The sequence below is a fragment of the Pyxicephalus adspersus genome, chromosome 3, assembly GCF_032062135.1.
Source record: "Pyxicephalus adspersus chromosome 3, UCB_Pads_2.0, whole genome shotgun sequence".
Taxonomy (NCBI): domain Eukaryota; kingdom Metazoa; phylum Chordata; class Amphibia; order Anura; family Pyxicephalidae; genus Pyxicephalus; species Pyxicephalus adspersus.
Window position 1 is genome coordinate 83,770,200 of NC_092860.1, and position 24,436 is coordinate 83,794,635.

At 37.3% G+C, this 24,436-nt stretch overlaps 1 protein-coding gene across 1 annotated transcript; it reads left to right on the plus strand.

Annotated features, from left to right (window-relative positions):
• The first annotated feature begins 7,983 nt into the window (after positions 1 to 7,983).
• On the plus strand, positions 7,984 to 21,961 carry LOC140326675 (N-acylethanolamine-hydrolyzing acid amidase-like). The gene is made up of 12 exons (XM_072405494.1): positions 7,984 to 8,220; positions 9,542 to 9,709; positions 10,418 to 10,544; positions 10,865 to 10,955; positions 13,951 to 14,027; positions 14,604 to 14,776; positions 15,807 to 15,869; positions 16,728 to 16,794; positions 17,377 to 17,405; positions 18,190 to 18,261; positions 19,630 to 19,699; positions 21,085 to 21,961. The coding sequence occupies exons 1-11, from the start codon at positions 8,036 to 8,038 to the stop codon at positions 19,655 to 19,657; spliced, it is 1,080 nt and encodes a 359-aa protein (XP_072261595.1). The 5' UTR covers positions 7,984 to 8,035; the 3' UTR covers positions 19,658 to 19,699; positions 21,085 to 21,961.
• Positions 21,962 to 24,436: the final 2,475 nt, after the last annotated feature.

Consider the following 24,436-nt stretch of genomic DNA (forward strand, 5'->3'; position numbering starts at 1 on the left):
GTCGTTCGTTTTCCGACGATAATAATTGGAAGTGTGTACGTAGCTTAATGGGAAGGAAAATAAACAGGGTTAACATCAACATCTCTGAGTTTTACATTAGTATTAGCTTTTACTAGCAAATACTTCATCTTTCTTCTTACTTTCCCTTCCTCTATCTGCTATACTGGATTTTATCCATATCCATGCAAATAATCATAACATTATTGAAAACTGTCGTGGGTCAAGTCACTGTCATATCAGTCAGGCAATGGGTCATAGTCACATCATCTTTTTATGTATGCCTGATTGAATACAGTAGTCCAGTTTATACAACCTCACAGTTTTTCTCCCACAATGGACCCCCAAAAATGTCTATCTTGTCCTGTAACTGAGTTTACTATTTAACAATAAAAAACTAGTTCAGAAAATACTTTGTTGTCCCTAACCTAACATGTGAAGGAATGGTGTACTACCCCCCACCACCCACTGATTTAACAAAAATGAGGCCTGTTACACAACCCAAACCCAATCTATCAATGTATTTGTGGGGGTCAGCTCTTTTTTTTTTGTTTGAGCAGGCCATTATAACTTTCATTACGTCTTGATGAACTTGCAGTATCTTCAATCTTCATGTCCACTGCATGTATGTCAGCATATCAGCTAAACCCTCCCTCTCAGTCTGATAAAACATTGTCTCTGTGGACGGTTGAAAAGCAGTAGTAGTCCAAATTTGTCCATAGCTCAACCATCAGTGTATCACACAATGATTTATTAATCAGCTGTCCAATGCTCCCAATCCGAAGCCTTTTTGCAAAGTTTCCCATCAGTCATGATCACAGGTGCTTCCAGTTCAACAGGTGCAGTCACCAGTCCCGCTAACTGTTGATTCAAAATGGGTGATTCCTTTATCTTTAGCAACCAATCCATGACAAATCATTGAGCTGTGTGGGTAACCTTGTAAAAATCCAATTGTGGCATGTTGTCTCTTTCATCCCAAGTAAACACAAATTGATCCTGAGACTCTCCATCAAGTAGATAGATAGACAAAATAATGCAATACTGTAATAACAATTAATAAGCGGTAACAAAAGATACTTAGCTGCAGAAGAAAACTGAATTCACCCAAAGATTCTGCTGGAAATCAATAACTTGGCAGATGATCAAAGAGACATATTGAATCCAGCAAGCTCTGGTCAAGACTAGTTCATTTGGTATGGCTCTGTGTTTTTAACTACTCAGGAAGGAACTAAGACAATGCCCCTGATTCATCATTGAAATCCGCGATCGCTGGAAGCGCGATAATACGCGCGATGATCGCCAGTAAAAAGCTGTCGGATAAGCGCGGCTCCGTGCGCGAGCTTTTCCGGTTGTTGAATAGCGCGATCGCGCACGATTCCGGATCACTAATACGAATGCGCGACCGATAATCCGATTTTGCTTGATGAATCAGGGGCAATGACTGGTGTTTGACCAGTACTGACCCATAATCATCCTTAAACCTTACAGGATATGCTGCATTCCTTTAGGATGACCTCATATATGGTATACATATACCAGTATATACTGGTAAAGCATTATTGTTGGTGAGACATAACTGATATTAAATAAATTGTGCTAACCCAACACTAGTCAACACATGATACAGATTTGGATCATCCAATGATAAAGGCAAGATATATATGAGGGAATTGAAAAAGAGAGGTCCTTTAGGATGAAAAACCCAGAACAAAGTGGAAAATATAATATCTGAATATGGAGAATAGTGGGAACAAAAATAACTTGCATTGGAGCAGCATGCTCCAGCATGCTCAGGAGTAACAGAAAGTTTTTTTTTTTCACTTCAATGGGCTGATTGGGCAGGGAACAAAGAAAAGTTGAGTATGTACTGATCGGGACTAGGAATAAAAGGAACCTATTGTTTTGCCCTGCATGACAATTGTCAAAGTACAGGTAGGCCCCGAGTTATGGACATTCAACATACGGATGACTCCTAGATACTATTTTTTAGTATAATACTACATTGTTGCATTCTTTTTTCATGTTCTAATAAAACTTTATAGTGAGGACTAAAACTTAAAAAGTATTCTAATTATTTTGGCCTTAGCTGAGCCACATTCACATTTAATACTACACAGTTTGTGTAAGTCTTTTATTATTTCCGTCACCTTTGTACCCCTGATTTCAGATGTAGTTTGGACTCGACATGTAAGCTGTGTCCTCCCTTACCTGCAAAATAAATATCGCTCTTGACCTCTAAACAAAGTCAATAAATCAATTGATTTTCTGCCCAACTTTTTTCCAGTACATGATGTGATTTTGTTGTGAAAGATGGAACCAATTTTTTTACCAGTATATTGTCACAAAATACAGTAGTGCATTAATGAAAAGACAACTCTTTTGACCATTTTTAAAACATGTTTTTTCCTACTGCTGAAATAAATATTTACCTGTAGCGCTGCCCCCACAATTTCCTCATTACTGTGCATATGAAGAAAGAGACATAGGCTATCCCCAGTTTACAGTGCAGCTGTGCTATGCTTCTGGAGTATAATAGTGAGAGCAGGGGAAAGGCTCTCATTCACAGATGCACCTCCTTTCTTTGGCCACTCAAACAGAACGTTGTAATCTGTAAATGGCTAATAATTGGCATATAAAATAAGATAGGTACGAACAACAGGATGTTTAAGTGAGTTATATACGTTCGCTGTCATTGTGCTGGGGTTCCGTTGAACCATAGAGTTCTCCCAAATGTTTCTAGGAGTTCCTTGAGCAATGAGCAGTTTGTACTTGTCAGGCCAATTTAACGGACACCAGGGATCTTTTTGTTTACCTGTAAGGGTGGCATTCTTCGCACTGGCCAGTAATATATGAGACATTCCTCCAACTGATCACCACACTAATACAGTGATCCCTCGTTTTTCGCGGTTAATGGGGACCAGAACCTTCCGCGAAAGCTGAAAAACCGCAAAGTAGGATTTCCCTAAAATAAAATACAGTATGCGAGACAGTCAACATCATGGACAAGACTGGCGAGATACAACAAGAGAAGATGCTAGGTGAGGCTGCGATGATGCGCAGACAATCAACTCACAGGGATAAATCCACTCGTACTCTCATTGGTGGATGTCGCACCGGAAACCAATCACGCGCCTTTATGAGAGCCCGTGGTATGTACTCTGAGTCAACTCATCTCTTTGTTTGACATGCAGGGATCCTTCTCTCTCGCGCATCAACATGAAACAAGGCTCCTTTCCGCAATGTGGCTGCCGACATGATTGTATTTTTTCATTTTTATTTTTTGATGAATATTTTGGAAAAACCCGCGAAGCACTGAAGCCGCAAAACATGAACCGCGAAGTGGCGAGGGAACACTGTATACTTTAAGCTATAGATATAGTAATTACAGAAGGCATTTCCTGAAGACCTGCAATGAATTTCATTGGTTCCCCATCTTAAAAGGTCAATTTTAAAAAGAAAAGAAATTTTTTTAAATTTAGTACTATTAGTAAAATGGATTGATGTGAGGAGTTTTAGGAATTAAGGACTTAAAAGACAACTCTACTAAATGTTATTTATGCTTGCTGCTCAATAATTCACATTCTGTAGAAAAATATGCTTTATGTTTACTTTTCTTACTTTTCAAGTGTCTTGTGATGTGAAAAGCAATTTCCACAGGTGCTTTGAGAGATGTAAGATATCAGCAAAGAGTGGAAGTAAGGGAGACAAAAATAGGTAGGTATAGGCAGCTGTAGGGTGAATCCTTGAACCCTTAAAGTGAACTAGTCACTTTGCCTGTTTTTTCCCCTAAAAAAATAATTCCTAGACTTTTTTCCAGTGTAGCTCATCTGAGGATGTCAGATGTAGTCTGAGACCACAAGTTCAAAGCTGCAAAAAGGAAAAGAGAACAATGATATACATTTTTTACATACATTTTGTCAAAAGTAACTAGGTAAAAAGAGAAGGAAGAGAAAGCAGTTAATTTTGGTTAGTTGAGGTTAACAAGGTAGGATAGGAATTTGTTTAATTAGGTTTTCTGGGTCAAATATCATTCCAGATTTAGTCAACATACTACAATGCATAACTAGCCTGTCTAAAGTATTTAATTGGTTCAAAGCACAAAAGTTTAGTTAGGATTTATTGTTGTTTGAGAGTGGTGTGTTCTAGAAAGGTCAATTGTTTTTCTTTCATTCTTTAAATTAAGTTATACAACTGATAGGTGTGTGTCTTAGAATTGCTATCATACCATTTACATTGCTGGGACTAAATAGTGCAACAAGGTCTAACAACCTATTATGTAATTACTTTAACATGGTTTACATTTTAAACTTTATATACAGAACTGACTTTTTACAATGGACTAAGATCATTACAATGGACTAAGATCATTCATTCATTATTAATGGGAATGGTAAAGGTATATTTTACATGTGTGTTAGTCCATGTACCTTCTTGATACAAACAAACTATGCTGTTCCAGACATTCCATTATTATTATTATTATTATATTAATATTATTTATAATAAACAGTATTTAGATAGTGACAACATATTACACAGTGCTGTAAAGTATATAAGGTTGCAAATGACAGACCGATACAGGCAATGGCACAAGAGGAGGAGGCCTTACAATCTAAGAGGTGGGGGGAGGTATCACACAATATGAAAGGGGATATGGAATGGTGGGTAAGTAGTGAGGATATTAAAAGACAGAAGAAGACGGGTAGAGAAGTTTGAAAAGATGGGTTTTGAGTGACATGTACATGTAGGGTTGTCAGCTTTACTATTAAAATTATTGTATTATTTATATAATTTTATATAAATAATGTTCATAGGTGAGCGGCATACCAAAAGGTGCTAATAATACTTTTAGGCTCACATTTCATGAATCGTTTAAAAAGTCACCAAGAGGAGAAAACAACATTCTATGCTATGTTGGTATACCACAGAACACTTAGTCTACATGGACCGCTTCCCTGTTCAACCTGAGTGATTAAATGCCCATGTTTGAAATTCCCATTCATACTAATAGGCCAGTCCACACCAGAGACAAAATTTACCACAATATCAGCAACTCTTTGTCCCTACTACTGTAGTCCCTTCAGTTTCTCCTAGTTCAGCGGTTGCAAACTGGTGGTCTGTGGACCACTGATGGTGCACAAGAAAATCCTGGGGGTTTGTGGCTCTGGGGGAGGTTACTCCCGCTTTAAGTGACACGAGGCTCCCCGCACATGCGTGGTCGGGAGCCGGTGATTATAGTGGTCCGCGGGACCGAAAAGGTTGGCGACCACTGCTCTAGTCTGTTACCTAACCACTGGTAATTTGCCATAAAGTCCAGGAAAAATTAATAACAAAGCAAAATGCAAGGTGTCTTTACTGCCTCATTATAATCAATTATCTTTTTAATTTCATGCTAATATTTTTGGTTTAAAAATGAAAATCACTGTTTTGTCACAATAAAGAATTTTGCACCAAATGGTAGATTGTGGATTGAGAAAAAAGTTTTTTGTTGTACAGATGATCAGATGATCATACACTTAGTAAATGCTCCGTCACATTTGCTCCACTTCCAAAAAAATGTAATGCACTGGTTAATAAGACCATAAATAATTTATTAATTTAATGTAATAATTAATTATTAAAATAAGCCAATATATGTAGGACCTGCAAATTGCTACAAAAGTGACTAGATAATAAAGACTTGAATGCAGTGTATATGGTAAACTTTATCCCAGAGATCTTTTTTGTGTTGTGGCCAAGCATTTTTGGGTCCCTTTCATTGCCAACATATTTAGGCCCCAAATTGTGTTTCAATATATGTTTTGTAGTAATGTAATATTTAGGAATCACTACATACACAAAACTTCAATATGTGTTCATATGTGTATCAGTCAAAGAGGCTACCTCTTGGAAGAATAATTACATGGGGTTATTTGGAGCACATATATTATGCAACATCAACTCATCCACTATAAAATAAAAAATTAAGAAAATGTCCAGATTTAATATCCCACTGTTGACAATCAAATAGACTGTTGCCCAGTCAAGAGGAGTAAGGAGTGACAATAGGTCACCCTGGTCAAGCACGATTAAATAATTTAGGCGGTCCCAATTCCGTGTCTTTTACCGTTGTGCTGGGATCTTCTGCACACAGATATGCAGTAGGAAGGTTTAAGGGTTGAAATGGAATAGATAGGAACATTAGGGTCAAATAACAGGTTTTATCAGCCAATAACATTCCTTGTTTAGCAGGAACTCAGTCTTAGTGCATCTGCTGCATCAGGTGCCAGATCCCAATGTCAGTAACACTAGGATTTGGTTAGTCGGCACTGGGTTTGCCTGGAATCCCAGCACCAATATGTTGGTCAGTACTTATTGATCAACATAGTCAAACACCACCTGCAACCTCTCTGTTAGATCATGCCACTTGTTAGTGGTAAAGCTATTTCTCTGTCCTTCTGCTTATCTGCTATAGATGGTGGAGCTGCAACCAATAAATCCTAGCTGCCAGCAGGAAAGGCTTTGCATAAGGTACTTCTTCATAGTCAGACATTTTGGTGTCTTTTTGCTGAAATGAGATGGATGCAAGAGAATGACGAAATTAACAATTATTCTGGAAGCAGAGTAACATGAACACATTCATGTGGCTCAAACTGCCAGCCCATCAGGACCATGTACAATCGATAATGGCTGGATTTTGCAAAGGATAAAACATCACTGGCCTAGCCTCCACTCCTTTTGCCACTTCTTTTTAATCAATTTGTTTTTGGGTGTAGGGTATTTAGCAATGACCAAGGCTGGACTTCACACAAGGCCAACCTAGGCCATGCCTAGGGTGCCATTTTTATGAGGGGCGGTAATTTTATGGAACTAGCCATAGCAGAGTTAATGCAGTTAAAAGAAGGTTATTGGCTGCCTATTATTGACAGGATGTGTTGCACTGTTAAATTATACTTGTAGTTTGTACAGAAATGGTGAGCAGGTAGCAATATTTGACAGGTCAACACTGTTTGACAGCTTCAGTTTTTATATATTTTATGCTGGCAGAGGGCACACAAGCTCCTGGCGTAGGGGGGAAAAGTATAAATCCAGCCCTGGCAGTGACAAAAATGCAGTTTCGAACATATTACAAATCGGGTATAAAATGCAACATGCTAATTTATACTAATCATATACAAATTGTGTTACTGGATCTTTTTTTTAAGCACATGTACGTATTGTTTTGGTGAGATTGTCAGAAATTGCTTTTAAGAAGATGTCACCCAAACCAGCAATAAAATTCCTTGGTTAAAAATGTACAAACTGTTTCAATGGAGCAATATATATACGTACACAGGTGTACTTCAATTTTATGGGAAAATTTGCCAGTGGTGACGTGAAACAATGCCCAACAATGGCCAGACAATGGCCCAATTTATATATGTAGTTAATGTGCAAAATTAGGGAATGAGCTTGTAGTTGAGTACAGCACCCAGTCTCCACACAGATCTCTAATCACCTACCCACTCCTAACACAACTTACAGTTGTAAAGGGAACATTAGTATTGGTGGCATACCATTCCAGTGCATTTCTCCACTGAATGAACGGTAGAAGTTCTCACACTGAAATGATGGTATGAACAAGCATCTGCTTTATAAAGGTTTTCCGTGGGATGTATATCATGTGATGCAGGCATCCAGTTGGATATTCAAACCTATTCCAAATTCATGGTTGACCTATATTTCAACTCTAATTCTGTCAGTCTATTTCATGGAAAGAAAACCTGTTGGATGTTTTTTTGTAAGTTCTGTGGTAAAAAAACAGCCAGCCATGCTGTATTTTATAGAACCAGGTCAGAAATGGCATAATCTCAGTTTAAATCATTCATTATGTTGGCTCTTATGACAAAATATTAGTCTTACTCCATTTATGTCAGCAGAATCCAAATTGTCAGCATTTCATAACTGGACTCTGGTCATGTAAACAGCGACCTCCTACACTACTATGTGCAATGTAAATAGTCAAACCTTTTCCAGTACTGAATGCATCTCTGCAAAACTCACTTCTCCTGTGTCTGACATGGTGTGGTTATGGATGTTACTGGTCCTGGGGTCCAGTTCTTTTGCCTACATATCGGAAACATTGGACTACACAGCCCCTCGATTTAATGTTAGCTTGGACCTGCCTCCTGAGGAACGATGGAAACCAGTTATACAGCAGTATAATTTTACTGAACTACAATACTTTTTAAATGAATTATTGAGGTAGTTTTTATTAATATCACCCAACCTTATTACATATGTTTATTAATATTATTATTATTATTGAATGTCATATTAACAATAATTTGTAGGTTTTTGTAATTACATATATTTATGTTTGGTAATTGATTTATATAACGCCTTAAGTACAGTACAAAGGTACACAATGGCTTTGTATTTATTTATATAATATCTTCAATGCTGTCCATATGTGAACAACTGTTTTTAGTATCTTATTTTCATATGGGACCGACAAACATTTGTTTGAGTTCATGGTATGGGTCCTCTGTCTCTCAGATGCATGTGAAGCACTTAAAGTAAAAAAAAAAAAAAAACCTTAAATACTTTAAAAAAATACCTTAAATTTGCATGTATGGGACAAACTTAGTGCCCAATTCCATGGTCTTTGTAAAATGCCTTCAAAACTTTAGAGGTAAAAGAACTTTAGAGTAAAAAGAAACTAATTACACATATTTCTATCAATATAAATGATCATTTTATATGGAAGCACCTATAATTTTTCCTTACATATGGAAGCACTGCTTCTTGTTTTTCAATGCTTTGTGGTGAGTGTGCTTTACTTTATCTTGTCACAATACTAGAGTATGGGTCAGTCAGCTTACTAAAACCAAAGCACACCTTCTGTGATTGATATCTTTGGTTCACAGCTGTTAACAGAAAGGCAAAATTATTGCACTGGGCCCTTGAGTTCCCTCTATTTTTTATTGCTATATTTAAAAATTTTACAAAAATAGGTAAAAATAAGCATGTTAATGTGAAAAACAAATGACTAAAGTGAATGAACACCAACTCTTCTCTATCTATTTGAATTTGAATTCAGTTCCTGAACTACAGTAAAGATGTGATTTTTTAAATCTTGCAGGTAGTGTTGAGTACTGCCCCACCTTGCACAGTCTCCTATTGGCCCTCACTTTGATGGGCAGCCTTACAAACCAATAACCATATGTAGAAGACCGAAAGGAGCAAGTTAGTGCTTGACTCTACTAGAAAGTGTGGGAACATGTTTGGTATTATAGTTAGGTAAAAGATTAAATGCTACATGCTTGCATCATTCGGTGTCTGCTCAGTACCATTAGGACACTGAGAGGTTTACTTGAAAGTAAAGGTATTGTGTATTTTATGTAATAAATTTGTTTACACTTTAGCAAGCAGCTTTGTTTAAAAAAAAAAAATAAACAAATGTAAAGACCAAACACAAAAAAACACTTTTGGCCTACTTTTTGTAGAAGTAAAAGAGAATTAAAGAACTTGGGTAAAGAATATGAAATGCAATTGTGTTTTTTAAAATTATTCTTTTTTCTAGCCTCATAAAAGACGATTGGTCCAGGTCTATGTATTCTATTATGGCAGATTTTTTCTTGGATTTTATTGCTAAGGAACCCTATGTCGGAGAAATCCGTGGTATAGCCAAAACATTAGGCTTAAAAACGTCTGAATTAACCCTCATAAACATTTTCTATGAAACTGTCATGTAAGTTCTTCTCTAAGTTTTCACATTTGTTATAAAAGAATTAATCTTTTTTTTTTATTATGTTCCTAAATCAAAATGTGCGTTTCTGTCATACTGATAACAGTAATCAAAATATACTTTTAACGTGTGTACAAAAAAAGTATTACAATTCTAATAATTATTTTTATTAAATACATTTAAGTATTGTTGCTAGCACTTTGCAAGATCTGTCTCATGTAGAAATTGATTTGCAATCAAACAAGTGTACCTATACAGAGCTTTTTATGGACAAGTTAACCTAAAGAAGAAAAAAAAAATACATATATCAAATAACTGATGCATCGCTAATTGTATTTTTTTAATGCCAGCATAACCTGAATTAAACTTGGTATCAGCCAAGCTGATACTTAGTTGATACCAACTAAGCTGCTTAATTGTGTTACAGTACAAGGAGCATGTTTTCTGGAAATGTTTCCAGCGCTTAGTGGAAAACACACTATAATTCCCTTGAGGCTGGCACTATGCATTCCCTTCCACCAATGCAGGGACAATTACAGTACTCTTAAACCTAATGAAATCACATTATAATGACCTACTGTCAGAGTGAAAATGATAGATATTATCATCTGACCAGAAGAAAACATATTGTAATGTGTTAGTACCTTTTGTGAAGCACTGTTTAATTTTACCATATTAGAATTCTAACAAAATGTTTTCCAACATGTTTAGGGCCTGTACAAGCATAATAGTTGAAACTAAGGAAGGATATATTTATCATGGAAGAAACATGGATTTGTACTTTCACGTAGACCTAAGAAAAGCTGTGCTGGATGTGGATTTTTATAGGAATGGGCAGGTACAGCTTTCAAACTATTAACTAAACAAAACATAACCAGGTATGTAGCATATGTAACCTTTGAGCCTGACATTCTGCCAACGTTAGTAGTTAGTAGGTATTATGGCATATGTTGTGTGAATTAAAGGCTTGGTCAAAATATTGGAATTATACATATAACTGTATAGGAGTGCAAACTGACCGTCATGACAAAAAAGATCTGGGAGTATTCCAGGTATAACAGAGATAAATATTGTTAGCATACAGTTACCAATAAAAATATTATTTTTTCATTAGTAATGTTAGGAATGGTCATTTGTATTTTCTGCTTTATATTTCAGATTGTGTACACAGGAACAACCTTTCTAGGATTTGTTGGTCTTTACACTGGGCAAAGTCCCCACAAATTTACTATATCTGCAAATGCTAGAGGTACATTTTCTATTTGTTTGTATGTACATACACTTTCTATATATAAAACATGTTTTTCAATTATTTTGCTAAAGCTGCTAATATGCTGGCTTATTTTTATACATACATACACATATTGAAAAATATGTTCACCCAGATTATGTTAGAAATTCATATCAATGGCAGTAGTAGATGATGATCAACCCACCACACTGGGGATAATAACTTATGTGTCAATGTGTTTTTATTAAGTAATGATAACAGGTAGAGTGCAAACTATATACACAAAGTTTTAGTAAGGTGATCAACATTACAATAGATAGCTGATGTACCAATTCAAAATATAATTACAACTCATTAGTGTTAATACATCTTATGGGGTAGTCATTCCTTGCAACATTAACTGGACATATGAAAAACTAAAGATAATGAAAATAGAAAATATCAAAAGTTCATGTAAATAAAAAGAGGGAGGGGGAAGGGTGTGACACACAAACAATTGCTAAAAATGGCGTAATGAGAGATCGGATGGGGGCTGGGGAGAACCGAAGGAGTGGAGTTGCGAAAGAAGGGGTGGGGGGGAAGGGCTTCAGAACCATGCAAGAGTGTAACAATCATGATTACTTAACTTAGCACGAGGGGGTGCTTAGGTGATTTTTCAAAGTGGTAGAGGTACTGTAGTGTCCCCAAAATGCCCTGTGGGCCATAAATTTGTGTGTGTGATTGTTGTCAAACGCCCTAATTTCCTCGATTCTCATGATATCGTTAACTATTGTAACCCAGTGGGCTAGGGGTAATAATTTAATTGGTGTGTAATCAAGGACAATGGCCTTTACATGTTTTGTGGACAGACCTGTTTTATTGGCCTTGACAACTCACCATTTCCCCTTTCTGATCATAACCTTATCACCTTCAACCTATCGAACCCTTGCCCTCCCTTGCCACATGCCAGACCTGGTCAATGGCAGAGAGATATCCGTAACCTTGACCACAACTCTTTCTCAAACTGCCTTGTGTCCCTAACCCCCTCCCTCTCCAAAATCAACTCAATCAAGCTGCCACCATGTTAAACCACTCTCTTTCCTTGGCTTTAAATAATGTTGCCCCTGCTACCTTCTGCTACCCCCGCCCTGCCAACCCCCGACCCTGGCACAACAATCACACCAAACAGCTACAAAAGACTGTTCATGCAGCTGAGCGCAAGTGGAGGAAATCTGGCCTCAGCGCTGACTTCATGAACTAGAAAGCCAAGCTACAAAGCTTTAACACTGAACTCGCTGTCACCAAGCAAAATTACTTTTCTGCTGTCATTTCCTTTCAAGCTTCCAACCAACTCTCTCCTTGACCCTCTCCAGTCTGGCTTTCGAGCTGCCTATTCCACTGAAACAGCCCTTACTAAACTAGGCAATGACCTCATCAGAGCTAAGTCTGACTCTGCTGTCTCATTTACCCCCCATATTCAGAACATTTCCAGATCCTGTCACTTACACCTACGCAACATCTCCAAAATCTGCCCCTACCTGTCCCCTGAGACCATCAAACTCCTTGTACATGCTCTTATCATCTCTCGTCTGGACTACTGTAACATCCTCCTCTCTGGTATTCCACTAACCTGACTCTCTCCTCTACAAACTATTATGAATGCTGCAGCCAGACTCATCCATCCTTCCCTCCGCTCCTCTTCCGCTACATCTCTTTGTAGTTCTCTCCATTGGCTTCCATTTCACCAGAATCAAATTCAAGGCTGTGCTTTGCCTTCAAATCCCTACACAGTTATTGTCCTACTTACATTTCTGACCCAGTAAAAAAGTATTCCCCCAGCCTCTCTCCGCTCCTCCAATGACCTACTAATGACTTCCTCACTCATAACCTCATCACACGCACGGATACAAGACTTCTCCAGAGCTGCCCCAACTCTCTGGAATGGTCTTCCTCGTCCTATTCAGCTTGCTCCTACTTTCTGCTCATTTAAAAGAGCACTCAAAACCCATTTTTTCAAACTTCTGTCTTTTGAAACCATCACTACTTCCCACCACTACATATCCCCCTCCTATTGTGTGTAAATTCCCTCACCTACTAGATCGTAAGCTCTTCGGGGCAGGGTCCTCTCCTCCTGTATCACTGTCTGTATAAGTCTGTCATTTGCAACCCTTATTTAATGTACAGGGCTGCGTAATATGTTGGCGCAATACAAATCCTGTTTATTAATAATAATAATAATAATAACCCCGAGCCATACACGGGGTGGATTTTCCACAGAGTTTAAAAGTTCTACCTGGTTCCCACATTCCAGTGGCATCCTCCAGTGCCTGCACCATCCTTCAGCGATCCCTGACATCTTCTTTCCCTGGAGATGTCGGCCGGGCATCTGTGTAACCTTGGGGACACGAGGCCAGGAGAAGCAGATGCTGGCTGGGCATCTGCTCGCGAGTGTGTGGCTGGAGGGTGGGACCATTGGGCTGGCAAGTGGGACCAGCCAGGAAATTTAAAATACTAAGTATTTTTACATGTACCACTTTTACATTTAAAAATACTTCATACTCATACCGCCAGGGAGGTTAAGTTAACAGTGTGTGTCTATATGAGGAGGTTGGACTTGTATTTCACAGAGTAGATGATGAGAAATTGTAAGACCTCAAGACCTGAATATGAAAAGTCCATTTCTAAAACTAATACTTTCACACTATTCAACAACAGTACTTTGAGAATGTGTCTTGTTCAGTTTTGGCTTTAGTTGGGTATAGGAGAAAAAATACCAAACATTCTAACATTCTATTCATGGCTAAAACATTTTGGAACCTGATTAAGCATTTAACTAATAACTAATGTTATTAGTAAACATCAGTGACATGTAGCACATAGTGACACGCAGGTGGAACCATACCATACAGTGTGGGACATGGCTTCTGAACTGAAAGTGTTGGGTATCAGCGGCACCCACTACTTTACAATTTTGTAATATGATATGGTAAAAAATGTTATCATTCAAATTGTTAAATGTTACTGTTATTTACAGAGGATAACCAGTTCCTGTGGAAAAACGCACTTTCTCTTTTCATTCACCGATATCCTGTCTCCTGGCTCATCAGAAATGTAAGCTTTGTGTGATTTATTATGAATGAACTTGGCGGTAGAAATGACGTGCATGTGTAAAATATTACCATTTAACTTAGCAGTATGTTTTTGGCATGTGGGAGGTAAAAGTAGTGCCAGAAAACTGAAGTAGAACATAGTGGGCCTGATTTATTAAGCTCTTCAGGGTTGGAGAAGATACGCTTTCATCGATGAAGCTGGGTGATATTGAAAACCTGGAATGGATCTGATCCAGGTTTTAAGACATTTCCTAGCACATAGCAAATGCACTTTGAAGAAATCCATTCCAGGTTTGCTGGATCACCCAGCTTCACTGATGAAAGTGTATCCTCTCAAGCCTTGGAGAGCTTTAATAAATCAGACCCATAAACACAATGCAAATAGCGTCCTGGCTGAGATTCAAACCTAGGACCCAAGTGAAAGGTGAGAGTGCTGGCCACCAAGAAGGCCATAAAGTAAATAACTACAGACTAGTCCTAAATTGTCCTCAAAAACCTAAAACTATCTGTAGAATGAAAGCTTTGGGGCTTACCTCAAGCCAGATGTTCCTATGTTTATATGCTTTTTATTCAACAGACTCTAAATAGTGCACTAGATTTTGACTCGGCAGTTGAACAGCTATCAAGCACAAAAATCACTACTGAAATATACCTTACCATAGCCGGAACAAAGCCAGGAGAGGGTGCTGCTATTACTAGAAACAGAGATGGGCTGGCTGATATTTTGCATTTAAATGTCACTGATGGAAGGTAAGTTTTTTTGCTCATAAAACACATTTGAAAATGATTGTTTTATGACACACTATGCGTTTTACTAAATTGATAATGTATTAATAAATCCTATTAATAAAGAGACTGTGGCGGTCTCTTACAAAAACTATTTCCAAAGTTCTGAAGTCTCTGTCAGTCACTTCAGCAATTGAACGCTTCCTGGATTGTTGGATGCCTACATCCCCTACCCTAAGCTGTGTCTTTAAACCAGAAAAGCCACTACAGAATTCAGCAGTTTCTAGAGGTTGGAGAGCAGTTGAGAAACAAGGGCATCCCATAGTTCCATTGTCTTTAGGACTGGTAATGAGAATCTATAGAGGATTCTGAAAATACTCTCAATAGCATCAATTGCTAAGGGTTGGCATTTTAACTTTTTAGTCTAAATATTTTCATGTTTTTTACACAACGTTTCCCACTTGTTCGTCTCAAATTTGGGTGCCCTTAACACAGGTAAAGATTATCTGTAACACAAATGTATAGAGAGAATTTAAACTGGAACCCATTAATAACAGTTATGTGTATGTGCCTGTACAGACAACTGGGAGTGCCATGGCTGGAATGACATGGCTTGTTTTTTTGCTCTTTATGTGAAAGCTTTGCATGTGATATACATTGTTAGAAGGCTGATTTATCTCCAGGTTTAAATCTGCTCAGCCTCAATAGTGCATACATGTTACTAATCGTTGTGCAGTGTGCTGTGCATTAGGCAGCCGACTAAAAAAAAAAAAAAAAAAAACATATATAGCCTTTTTTTCCAATACACCATCATGCATAATATTGCAATAGCATGCACTCTGTACTAGTGTACTGCAATGCTGGTCTGTCGGCAAGTTGTTTTGGGAAGCCTTTTAGAATAGATGAAACTGCAGCAGACCAAAATGACAGGGTACCATGGGATACAATATTTCAAAGATATAAAATATGAGGTTTTTCTTGATCATTGCTTGTTGTCTACCTCCTATTGTCTGTACTTTTTTATTAGCTAACTGTTTATTTCCTATATTTTTAGATGGTATCTTGTACAGACAAACTATGACAGAGGGACTCCACACCCAGAACATGACAACAGAATGTATGTAACTTGACTAAATTACATACCAAAAATTATTTTGCCTGAAAAAACAATTTGTTCCAGATTTATTGTGGGTGACTTTAGATGAGGTCTTTTATCCTCTCTTTTACTGGCAGAAGAATTAGCTGCAATGCAAATATATTAAACTTTTCTATACATGTTGTCATCTAAAATCTTATTATCAATTATATGTTATCTTCTAACTTCCAAACACTGGAACATACTTTCCATGTGTTTTACAACATATTAAATTTTTGAATGTTTCATTAGGCCTTTCAGTGCATTTGTTCAGCAATTTGTTCACAATTGTTTAATAAATCTTTAATTTTCTTTTAAACTTTTAGTCTTATTTAATGCACTGTAGAAGGTGAAACATGTCAAGTGTTGGGGTGCTGTGTTGTTTTATTTGTTGTTCCATATTGTGTTGTCTCATAGACCAGTGGACGCCAACCTTTTCATACCAATGGACCACTAAATTCACGAAATCCTGACTGTGCATGCGCGGGGAGCCATGGGTCACTCAAAGCCGCGTGTCTGCGATGGGGGAGTTGGTGGGTTGTGTTCAGAGAAACAACCCGCCCGTGCACCCTGAGCCTGTAATCAGTATGGGGGACATGATCTGCATCTCTGGCCATTGTGCCCCCCCTCAGCGCAGTCCTCCTTCTGACAGCACTGGTGGCCGCGAACCACCAAAGTTTTCTCCACCGGTTGGCGACAGCTGTTATAGACAAGAGCTACTGTAGAAGTTAAATGAGTGATATTTTATAAGAAAAAAGGGGCTAGTTTCTAACACTATAATCTTGGCGCAACCAATCAAATGACTAATCTTTGAATCAACTTTTCTTTTTGTATCAAAAGGCACTATGCTGTTCAAAAATTGAATTCAACAGAGCAAGAAAATATTAACCAAGATTCCTTATACAAGGTTGGTTTGATGTTTAAGTCATAACTGGTTGAAGAACTTTTAAAGCATGCTTATAAGCATGCTTATAAAGTGTTTTAGGAGAACACTTTTCATGCGGTCACTAACTGTTTGTAACTATCTGTCTATTAGTTTTCACATTAGTCCAGCTTACGGATAGGTAGGCAGCCAAACTAAAGTAGTATTATAGAGTAGTAAATGTATTAAAACTAGCAATAGCAAGCTTCCCTGTGTTCCTCTTTAGTAATGGTTTGATTTAACAGTGATTGTTTAAAAGTGGTATCTCCATCTCCAACTGTTCTTACTGATCTATTACAGGCCAAAATCAACAGCCAGGAGCAGCAGTGAGGAGACTTTGATTAGACTTTTAGATTTTGGGAGGGGATGTCAAAACTAGCCTATTCCAACACCCCACTTTGTGGGTTACCTTTACATTATTACATTAGCTTTCAGTACATGTAGATTGGCTAACACAGTTTTTGGCATAAAGCCCCCAGCACTCAGAATGAGGCCCTACCTTAAGGTGCACATAGTAAATTTTTTAACATTATTGTTATTTAAAATATTTTGTTTTTGTTCATGTAGGTCCTGTCAATCCCAAGAGTTCTGAACTGGTAAGTGTTCAAAAATGCTATTTTACCTGTTTTGTTACAATTTTTGGGGTCTTTTCTTAAATTAGCGAATCTGACATTCAGTAACTTTCTCTAGTGAAGAATCCTAAATATCCATCTGTTTTATATGGCAGGAATTTTTTATTCACAAGGGAATATTTGGTGGATGTGAGATTTATTACTTTTAGATCCCCATGCACTGGTTCCAATTGTGATATTTCGTAGGATGCACAGTATTATTACTGCAACAAAATAACATAATGATGTTGAATCATTAAAATTAAATATAAAATATAAATATAAAAATTATAAAGCCTGATTAGTTATCATTACCAGCATATGTACCGTATTGACATGGTAATTTCTCTAGTACTCTATGTTTATTATGGCCAATATTAATGCTCCCCTTGTTGTGATTAGACATTAGGAAGCTCAAAAAAGTGAAACGAAAACTCCTGATCAGGCAGGTCATTATTGTATAAAGGAACAGAACAGACAACGTCCCTTCTGCAATAATCCGTCCTACCAGCCTGATCACTGCCTGTGCGCTCCTGGTATCTGTCCGAGCTGAGCTGCACATGTTCTCCAGGAAGATACAGAAAAAGATGATGTGATGGAATGGAGACATATGTGTATAGCGGGTTTAGTTCCACTTTAAAGCTGAGCAAGGAGCAGCTACAGAATGATAAATATGACTATAGAGTTGAATGTGTGTCAAATTTTCCAGGAATGGTCCATTAAGCATCTATTTTATGAGAAATAATCTGCATGTACTTTGCTGTTTCAGGGCAACACTCCATACAACAATGATGAGTGCAGCTTTTCCTGAAGACTATGTATCTTACATTCGTAATAAAAGGTATCAAGTCAACCCAGCAATATTATTTATACTTTGTATTATTAATTAGGCAAATTCTACTCTATTTACAGGCAGACAGAAGCAACTAGACCTAGTAGACCTGCAGTAAGACGAGAATCATCAAGAATAATTTTGTGTGGCCCCTCTAACTAGGGACTAGGTTTGGGTTTTGTACTTCCATTGGTTTATGGCATATTCTTAGGATTGGTGAATCCATTTTGTCAGTGTGCGTTGAAGCTGTAAGGAAGAGGTGACATTTATAAGCTATTGTTTTTATTTTTTCAGCATAGTTGCCTTGCTTTTCGTGTCTTTTGTTTGACAAGAATTTGCTTACTAGCCCTACAAATGACCAAAACTAAATAACAAGATGTTCCCACAATATGAAACCTCAATGGGATTTGCTGCAAAATTTGTGAACTGAACTGAAGCAAAATACCAAAAATGTTTGTGAACCAAACCCAAGTGAATTCACTCATCCTTACCTTGAACCAGTGGAGCATGTATGTGTAATAAACTACAAACAAGGATTTTATTACCTTAATTTACTTAAATGCTAGTATACCCCCAGCCAAATTGTTTTTCTCCAGTGGGGAACAGTTACAACCTATGGCATGTACTAATTTGATTTGTGTTCCTGTTGAGGAGCGGGACCCTCATATCTGACTTAGTTGAATTAGACACCAAAAGAGAAAATAGGGGCAAGATTTTGCAGTGGCTGACACACGGGCGGATGAGTATCTATCAAGGCAAATTTATGTTCCACCAATTTTACTCTCTTCCTTTGTCCCCAAAAGTGAAAACTGTGTTTACTTTTTGTCAGAGACAAAAATATAAATCTAAAATGAATCTACCCCCCCCCCCCCCCCCCCCCCCCCCCCCCCAAACACCGCTAGATGTGGTAGCTACAAACATTGTTTTCTATTTATTTTCACTTGATGACCCTACAAGTAACATTCTTCCTGACTACACTCATTTGTTGGTCAGTATATATGGAGAAGCAGCATTGTCACTAAACTGCTTCTCTGTTTTAGATTATAAACATCTGCCACTCTATTCAATATAGATCGCATCTGCAAGAAATGCGTAGATTGTATCACACATCTGATTATGCCTCTTATACTTTTTTTTAATTGTACATTCTTGTTCCATGTCAACATGCTGACATCACATTAAAAACATTTATCATTGGAAAGTCAGAACATAATTGCATATAAAACATAGGAAAGCTGGTGATACTACAATGGACCTTTCCAGTGCACTTACTCAAAATACCTTTAAATTCATATATAGTGTAGGTTTGTCCTATATCTTTGTTATGTTCTACAGTAGAAAAAATAGATGGAATAATCCTTTCTTTTTCCATCAAAGGTACTATGTTTTCAAGAGACTCAATTGAACAGAGCACCAACAAGATATTACCAAAGATTCTTAATAAAAGGTTGGTTTGACATTTAAATCATAGCTTGTTGAAAAACTTTAAAGACATGCCTTTAATTTATAGTCTGTAAATTGCATATTTTAATGTCTTCTATAATGTAGAGGGGAGTTGTTAGTAAAAATATACAATGCATTGGGGAAATGTGCATGCATTACAGGGATTTACTGTGTATTATATCCCTTACAAAAAAAGAGGGTTAAAAAAGCTCATAGTTGCAATACCAGTCTAGCAAAGCATAAAATAAAATACCTGTTTCCTAACTACTTATTATCCATATAGTTATCTTACCTGACTATGTTCCAAGGTCATGTTATCTCCCATTAATTTCACAGTATGTTAAATCTAGTAACTTCCATGATACATTGTTTGGTTATATTCCAATCAGAGATAGTTATACATGTAAAAAAAAATGCATTCTGTTACCTACAATACGTGCAGCTGTACCCCAGAATCTTCCTACTTTGTTTACTTATTATATGTTCTTCTCTCCATACAATACTAAAAACTTCGTTATAGCAGGGAAAGATGAGTAGACCCATTTCCTATGAACACATAGGAGTCAAGGAGTCAACAAATCATTTTCATGACTCCTTCCTACATATGCATATGCTTTTAAATTTTACCAAAAATACACCACAGTAGATTACCCTTTGTTCACATGTACTTTCTTTGATGCAATTCTTGTTTCTTGACCATGAATCACTTGTTTAGGAAAATAGTAAACTGTGTGTAAGTTTAAGTAAACATGGCAAAAAATTTTAAGAACATTAAATCCACAAAAGCAGTGGCTGTGATATTGTATCCAGATTCTGTCTATCACATATCCTGTATGTTCTTTTCAAGACTGAGTTTAGATTTTGTAGGGGATAAATAAATGCACCAAGTGGAACAAGTATCCTTTGGATCTGCCTACACCACCAATGCCTAGGATAGCTTATGCAGGTGTTCCTTTCTGGTTAGTTTACTATCTCGATCATCAAACTTATTTGGTTGGTTTTTAAATTAAGTACAACTATTTTACTTTGTGCTACTGCAGAGTTGTCTGAATTGTCAAATGAGCGTTTGCCAATAAAATTATTTTAAGAAGTTTGTAGAACCCCTATTTATTATTATTTCTTTGTTTTTAATTATTGACAAGGGATTAGCCAAACACCACACCAGCAACTTGAAAAAGTAATCCCTATATCAGGCTATGTAAGGATTTACTAACTGTATCATTGGCATAAAGAATGTATTTAATGTGAGACAACCTTGTTCTGATGTTAACAGGCTTGTTTAGTTATGAGCTTCTTATAATCTGTGAGATCTGTAACAATCCTAACACAAAACAATTCTATTTTCAACAGCCTTAAACAAGCTTTGTCCTCTCTCTTATACATTTTTAGGATACCCTCAAAATTCTTCTTCTACCAGAAAACACAGTTTCTGAAAACTCAAAGATTTTACTGAAAAAGAACATTGAAAAATACAGAATTATTCCAGCATGATCACTTCCGATGTTACACTTAACTGTACAGAGATCTTTAGGGTGATCCATGGAGAATAATTCCTACAGTTCACATCTTAACTTTCCAATCTGCTACATCTATAGAGTGGAAATCAGACTGACATGGGAGCATGAGATGGAAGCATCAATCCTTAAGAAAGGGTTTAGCTACAAAGCCAACTGGAATGTATCACTGTTTTTTCTTGGGCTCCCCAGGAAGGAAGATGCTTTTTCCCAATCACAGCTGCAGGCAGACTCTCCCAACTTCTCCTATATCACTATATATTTCGTAGTTTCACTCTGCGATACTACATCCTGTTTAAACATACTAGGCCTGATTTATGAAATCTCTCCAAGACTGGAGTGGATAGACTATAATGAAAGAACCTGGGTGATCTAGCAAACCTCAAATAGATTTCTTCCAGAATTGAAAACATTCTAATTCTAATAGCAAAATATTTTTAGGGGTTAGGAAAGAGATGATGGTTGAAAATGCCCCCCAATGATAATTTATGGAGCTACCTCTATTTGTATAATTATGATTATAAATAGAGAGGGACGAAAGAAAGAGGTTTGTGCTCCAAGGTTGTGGTGTAAATGACAGATTATGTATTGTTACACACAAGTTTTCATAAAACAGTTTTACATAAACACCTTTACATAATTCTCCAATAAATGCATGTGAGTATCCAACAAGTCTAGTTGTTAAGGCACTCGACTGGGGTGTATCCGATTACTAGACAATTTCTGTCTAAATAAAGTTGGTTTAACCGAAATGGTCGCAAAGATTTTTCCGATGCGTTTCGCCTCGAGGGCTTCTTCAGGGGAGTTAAAACTCAGTGGTCTCTATTAAGCTATGGAACATATAAGAGTATGTTTGAGAAAGATATACAAAAAATAAATACAAACATACATACAGTAGAAGATAAATATGTAATAATTGTACATTGATCATACATCAATAAATGCAAATATAACAAAATCTGTTTGGTTCTAGAACCTAGTTGTGTATAGCTGCTTGTAGGGTAAGGGTTCTAGGGTAAAACATTAGGGTGGTTGATTGTAGAAAATGAGGTTATAGGCGAAATGCCCGCTTATAATTTGATAGATAAGGGGGATGGGGGAAGGTAGGTACATTTTGAAAGTGTATGTGGTCATATGCAGGCACGTAAAGCTTGTTAATAAAAAGAAATGAAAAGAGAAACCAGGTATAAGGAGTATACGATAGTAGTTGCAGAGAGGGTATTATCTTCAGAGATTCCCAATTCCTGGTAGGGATAGGGTTATTGAATCCTTAGAAACGGTACTTGAACCAGTATAAGGAGTTTTGATCCTAGTAGGAATAGAATACCTGGTATTTGCAAAGGGATCAATAATCCAAGGAGCAGGAGTATCTGTGAAGGTTTGAATCCAAGAGTGCAGCCACAGGTACTTCTCATGATCTGGTAGGTGAACCGCCTAGCAATATGAGATGGCGGATCATACGGGGGAGAATAGTCTAATGCACTGGAGCGAGTATGCTCCTGTGCTACAAGACCAGAAACGCCACCAAAGTGGTGGAGTCCTGTCGCCCGCAAGTCCCCGCTGTCAGCAACTGGGATCCTAGAGAGACTGGAGGCAAGGGTTTCCTGAACCTCTAGTTAAATGAGGGGAATGGTAGACTAGGGTAATATTCATATATACTGAAGATTAATGACATGAATTGAACACAATGTGAAAAAAATATTTTTTTGAAGTACATAATCTATTACAGTAAAAACGAAAATTACAATAGAGTTACAATGAAGGTACAGTAATATATATATACTATTAAGGTACAGTAGTATATATAAAGAAATTAGTAAGGTACAATATTGTCATAATTGTAGTTCATATTGATACAATATAGTATTTTTAACTTGATATGTCAAGAATAGGTAATTGTCAGGGTCCACATTGAAAATCTTCATCTATATCAAATGAAGAAGACCTAACTTTGAAAATAATGTTTGACAAACCAAACTCCAACCCTATACCATATCAACCTGACTTATGTAAAAACTTCAACACTCAAAACTTTAAAAGACCTCTATGAACTTCTCATGGAAAACCAATCACAATCACTAAGTAACCAACTATCACACCCCACCAACCTAGATACTACAGCCCTTTAAAAGACTTTCCAGCACGCTCAGCAACAGTCCACGCACCAGCAGGCTGAAGAGGGGTTTGTCACAGGGCAAGGTTAGCCACTCCTGGTAACCCTTGCCAAGCACACCATTACAGGTAGACTGCGACCACATGCTTCGACGGAAGTACGCACCGTTACCCCTGACAACCGCATGTGTCACCTGCTGCCAACTCTAGACAGGGATGTCTCAGAAATCACAATGTTATAGTAGTGTTTCAGGTTTGCAAGTTACACTACTTCTAGTTAGAGCATTCAGAGACGTAGCTTACTTTTTATAGGGTTTTATAAGTAAAAACATACAAACAAAAGTGCATAAAAAATGTATAGAAAAATATAGACCTAATCAAAGAACAATAACAGAACTATAGCAACAGCATAAAATAAAATGGAAAACTTAGGTAGAGTCGGTTTGCCTTGGTCCAGGTTGCGGTGTAAAGTCCACGTTATTAGCGAGAGTCACTGGGCTCCCTGCAGTGACTTAACGTGTCAGTGCCATTGTCCTTGTCATCCAGATGGTATAGTGAAAGCTGTGTCTGCTAGACTTACATTGCTTTTTCTATCCCAACAACAGAGGTGGGACTAATAGGACCATCCAATGATAGCAGGATGGGGGCTATCTGAGGGGCTGTGACTACGTGGGCTTATCTGAGGTTTTTGACACCTGGGACAAAAGACTGAGACTTTTAAAGTCTGGAGACACTGTCTACAGACCATTAATTACCAGCAAGATATTACAACTGAAGCCCTTATTGTTATTTAAAAAAGGGGAATAGATTCAATTAGCACGAAGCCCCTACACAGGAAGATCTTTTGTTCATTTTAAGAATAGATTCAATTTGCACCAAGACCTTACCCAGGGAGGAAGATCATTTGTTAACAATCAGGGGGAGATCTGGACTTAATATTATCCACCCTCTCACACTAAATATTGTCCACAATATCACAGTCCCACCTACCCTGTTTCCCCGATTATAAGGCACTGTCCTATATTTTTTGAAATGCCAAAATATGCCCTAGGTCTTATTTTCAGGGGATGTCTTATTTTTCCATGAAGAAGACTACAGTACACATTTATTGTTGA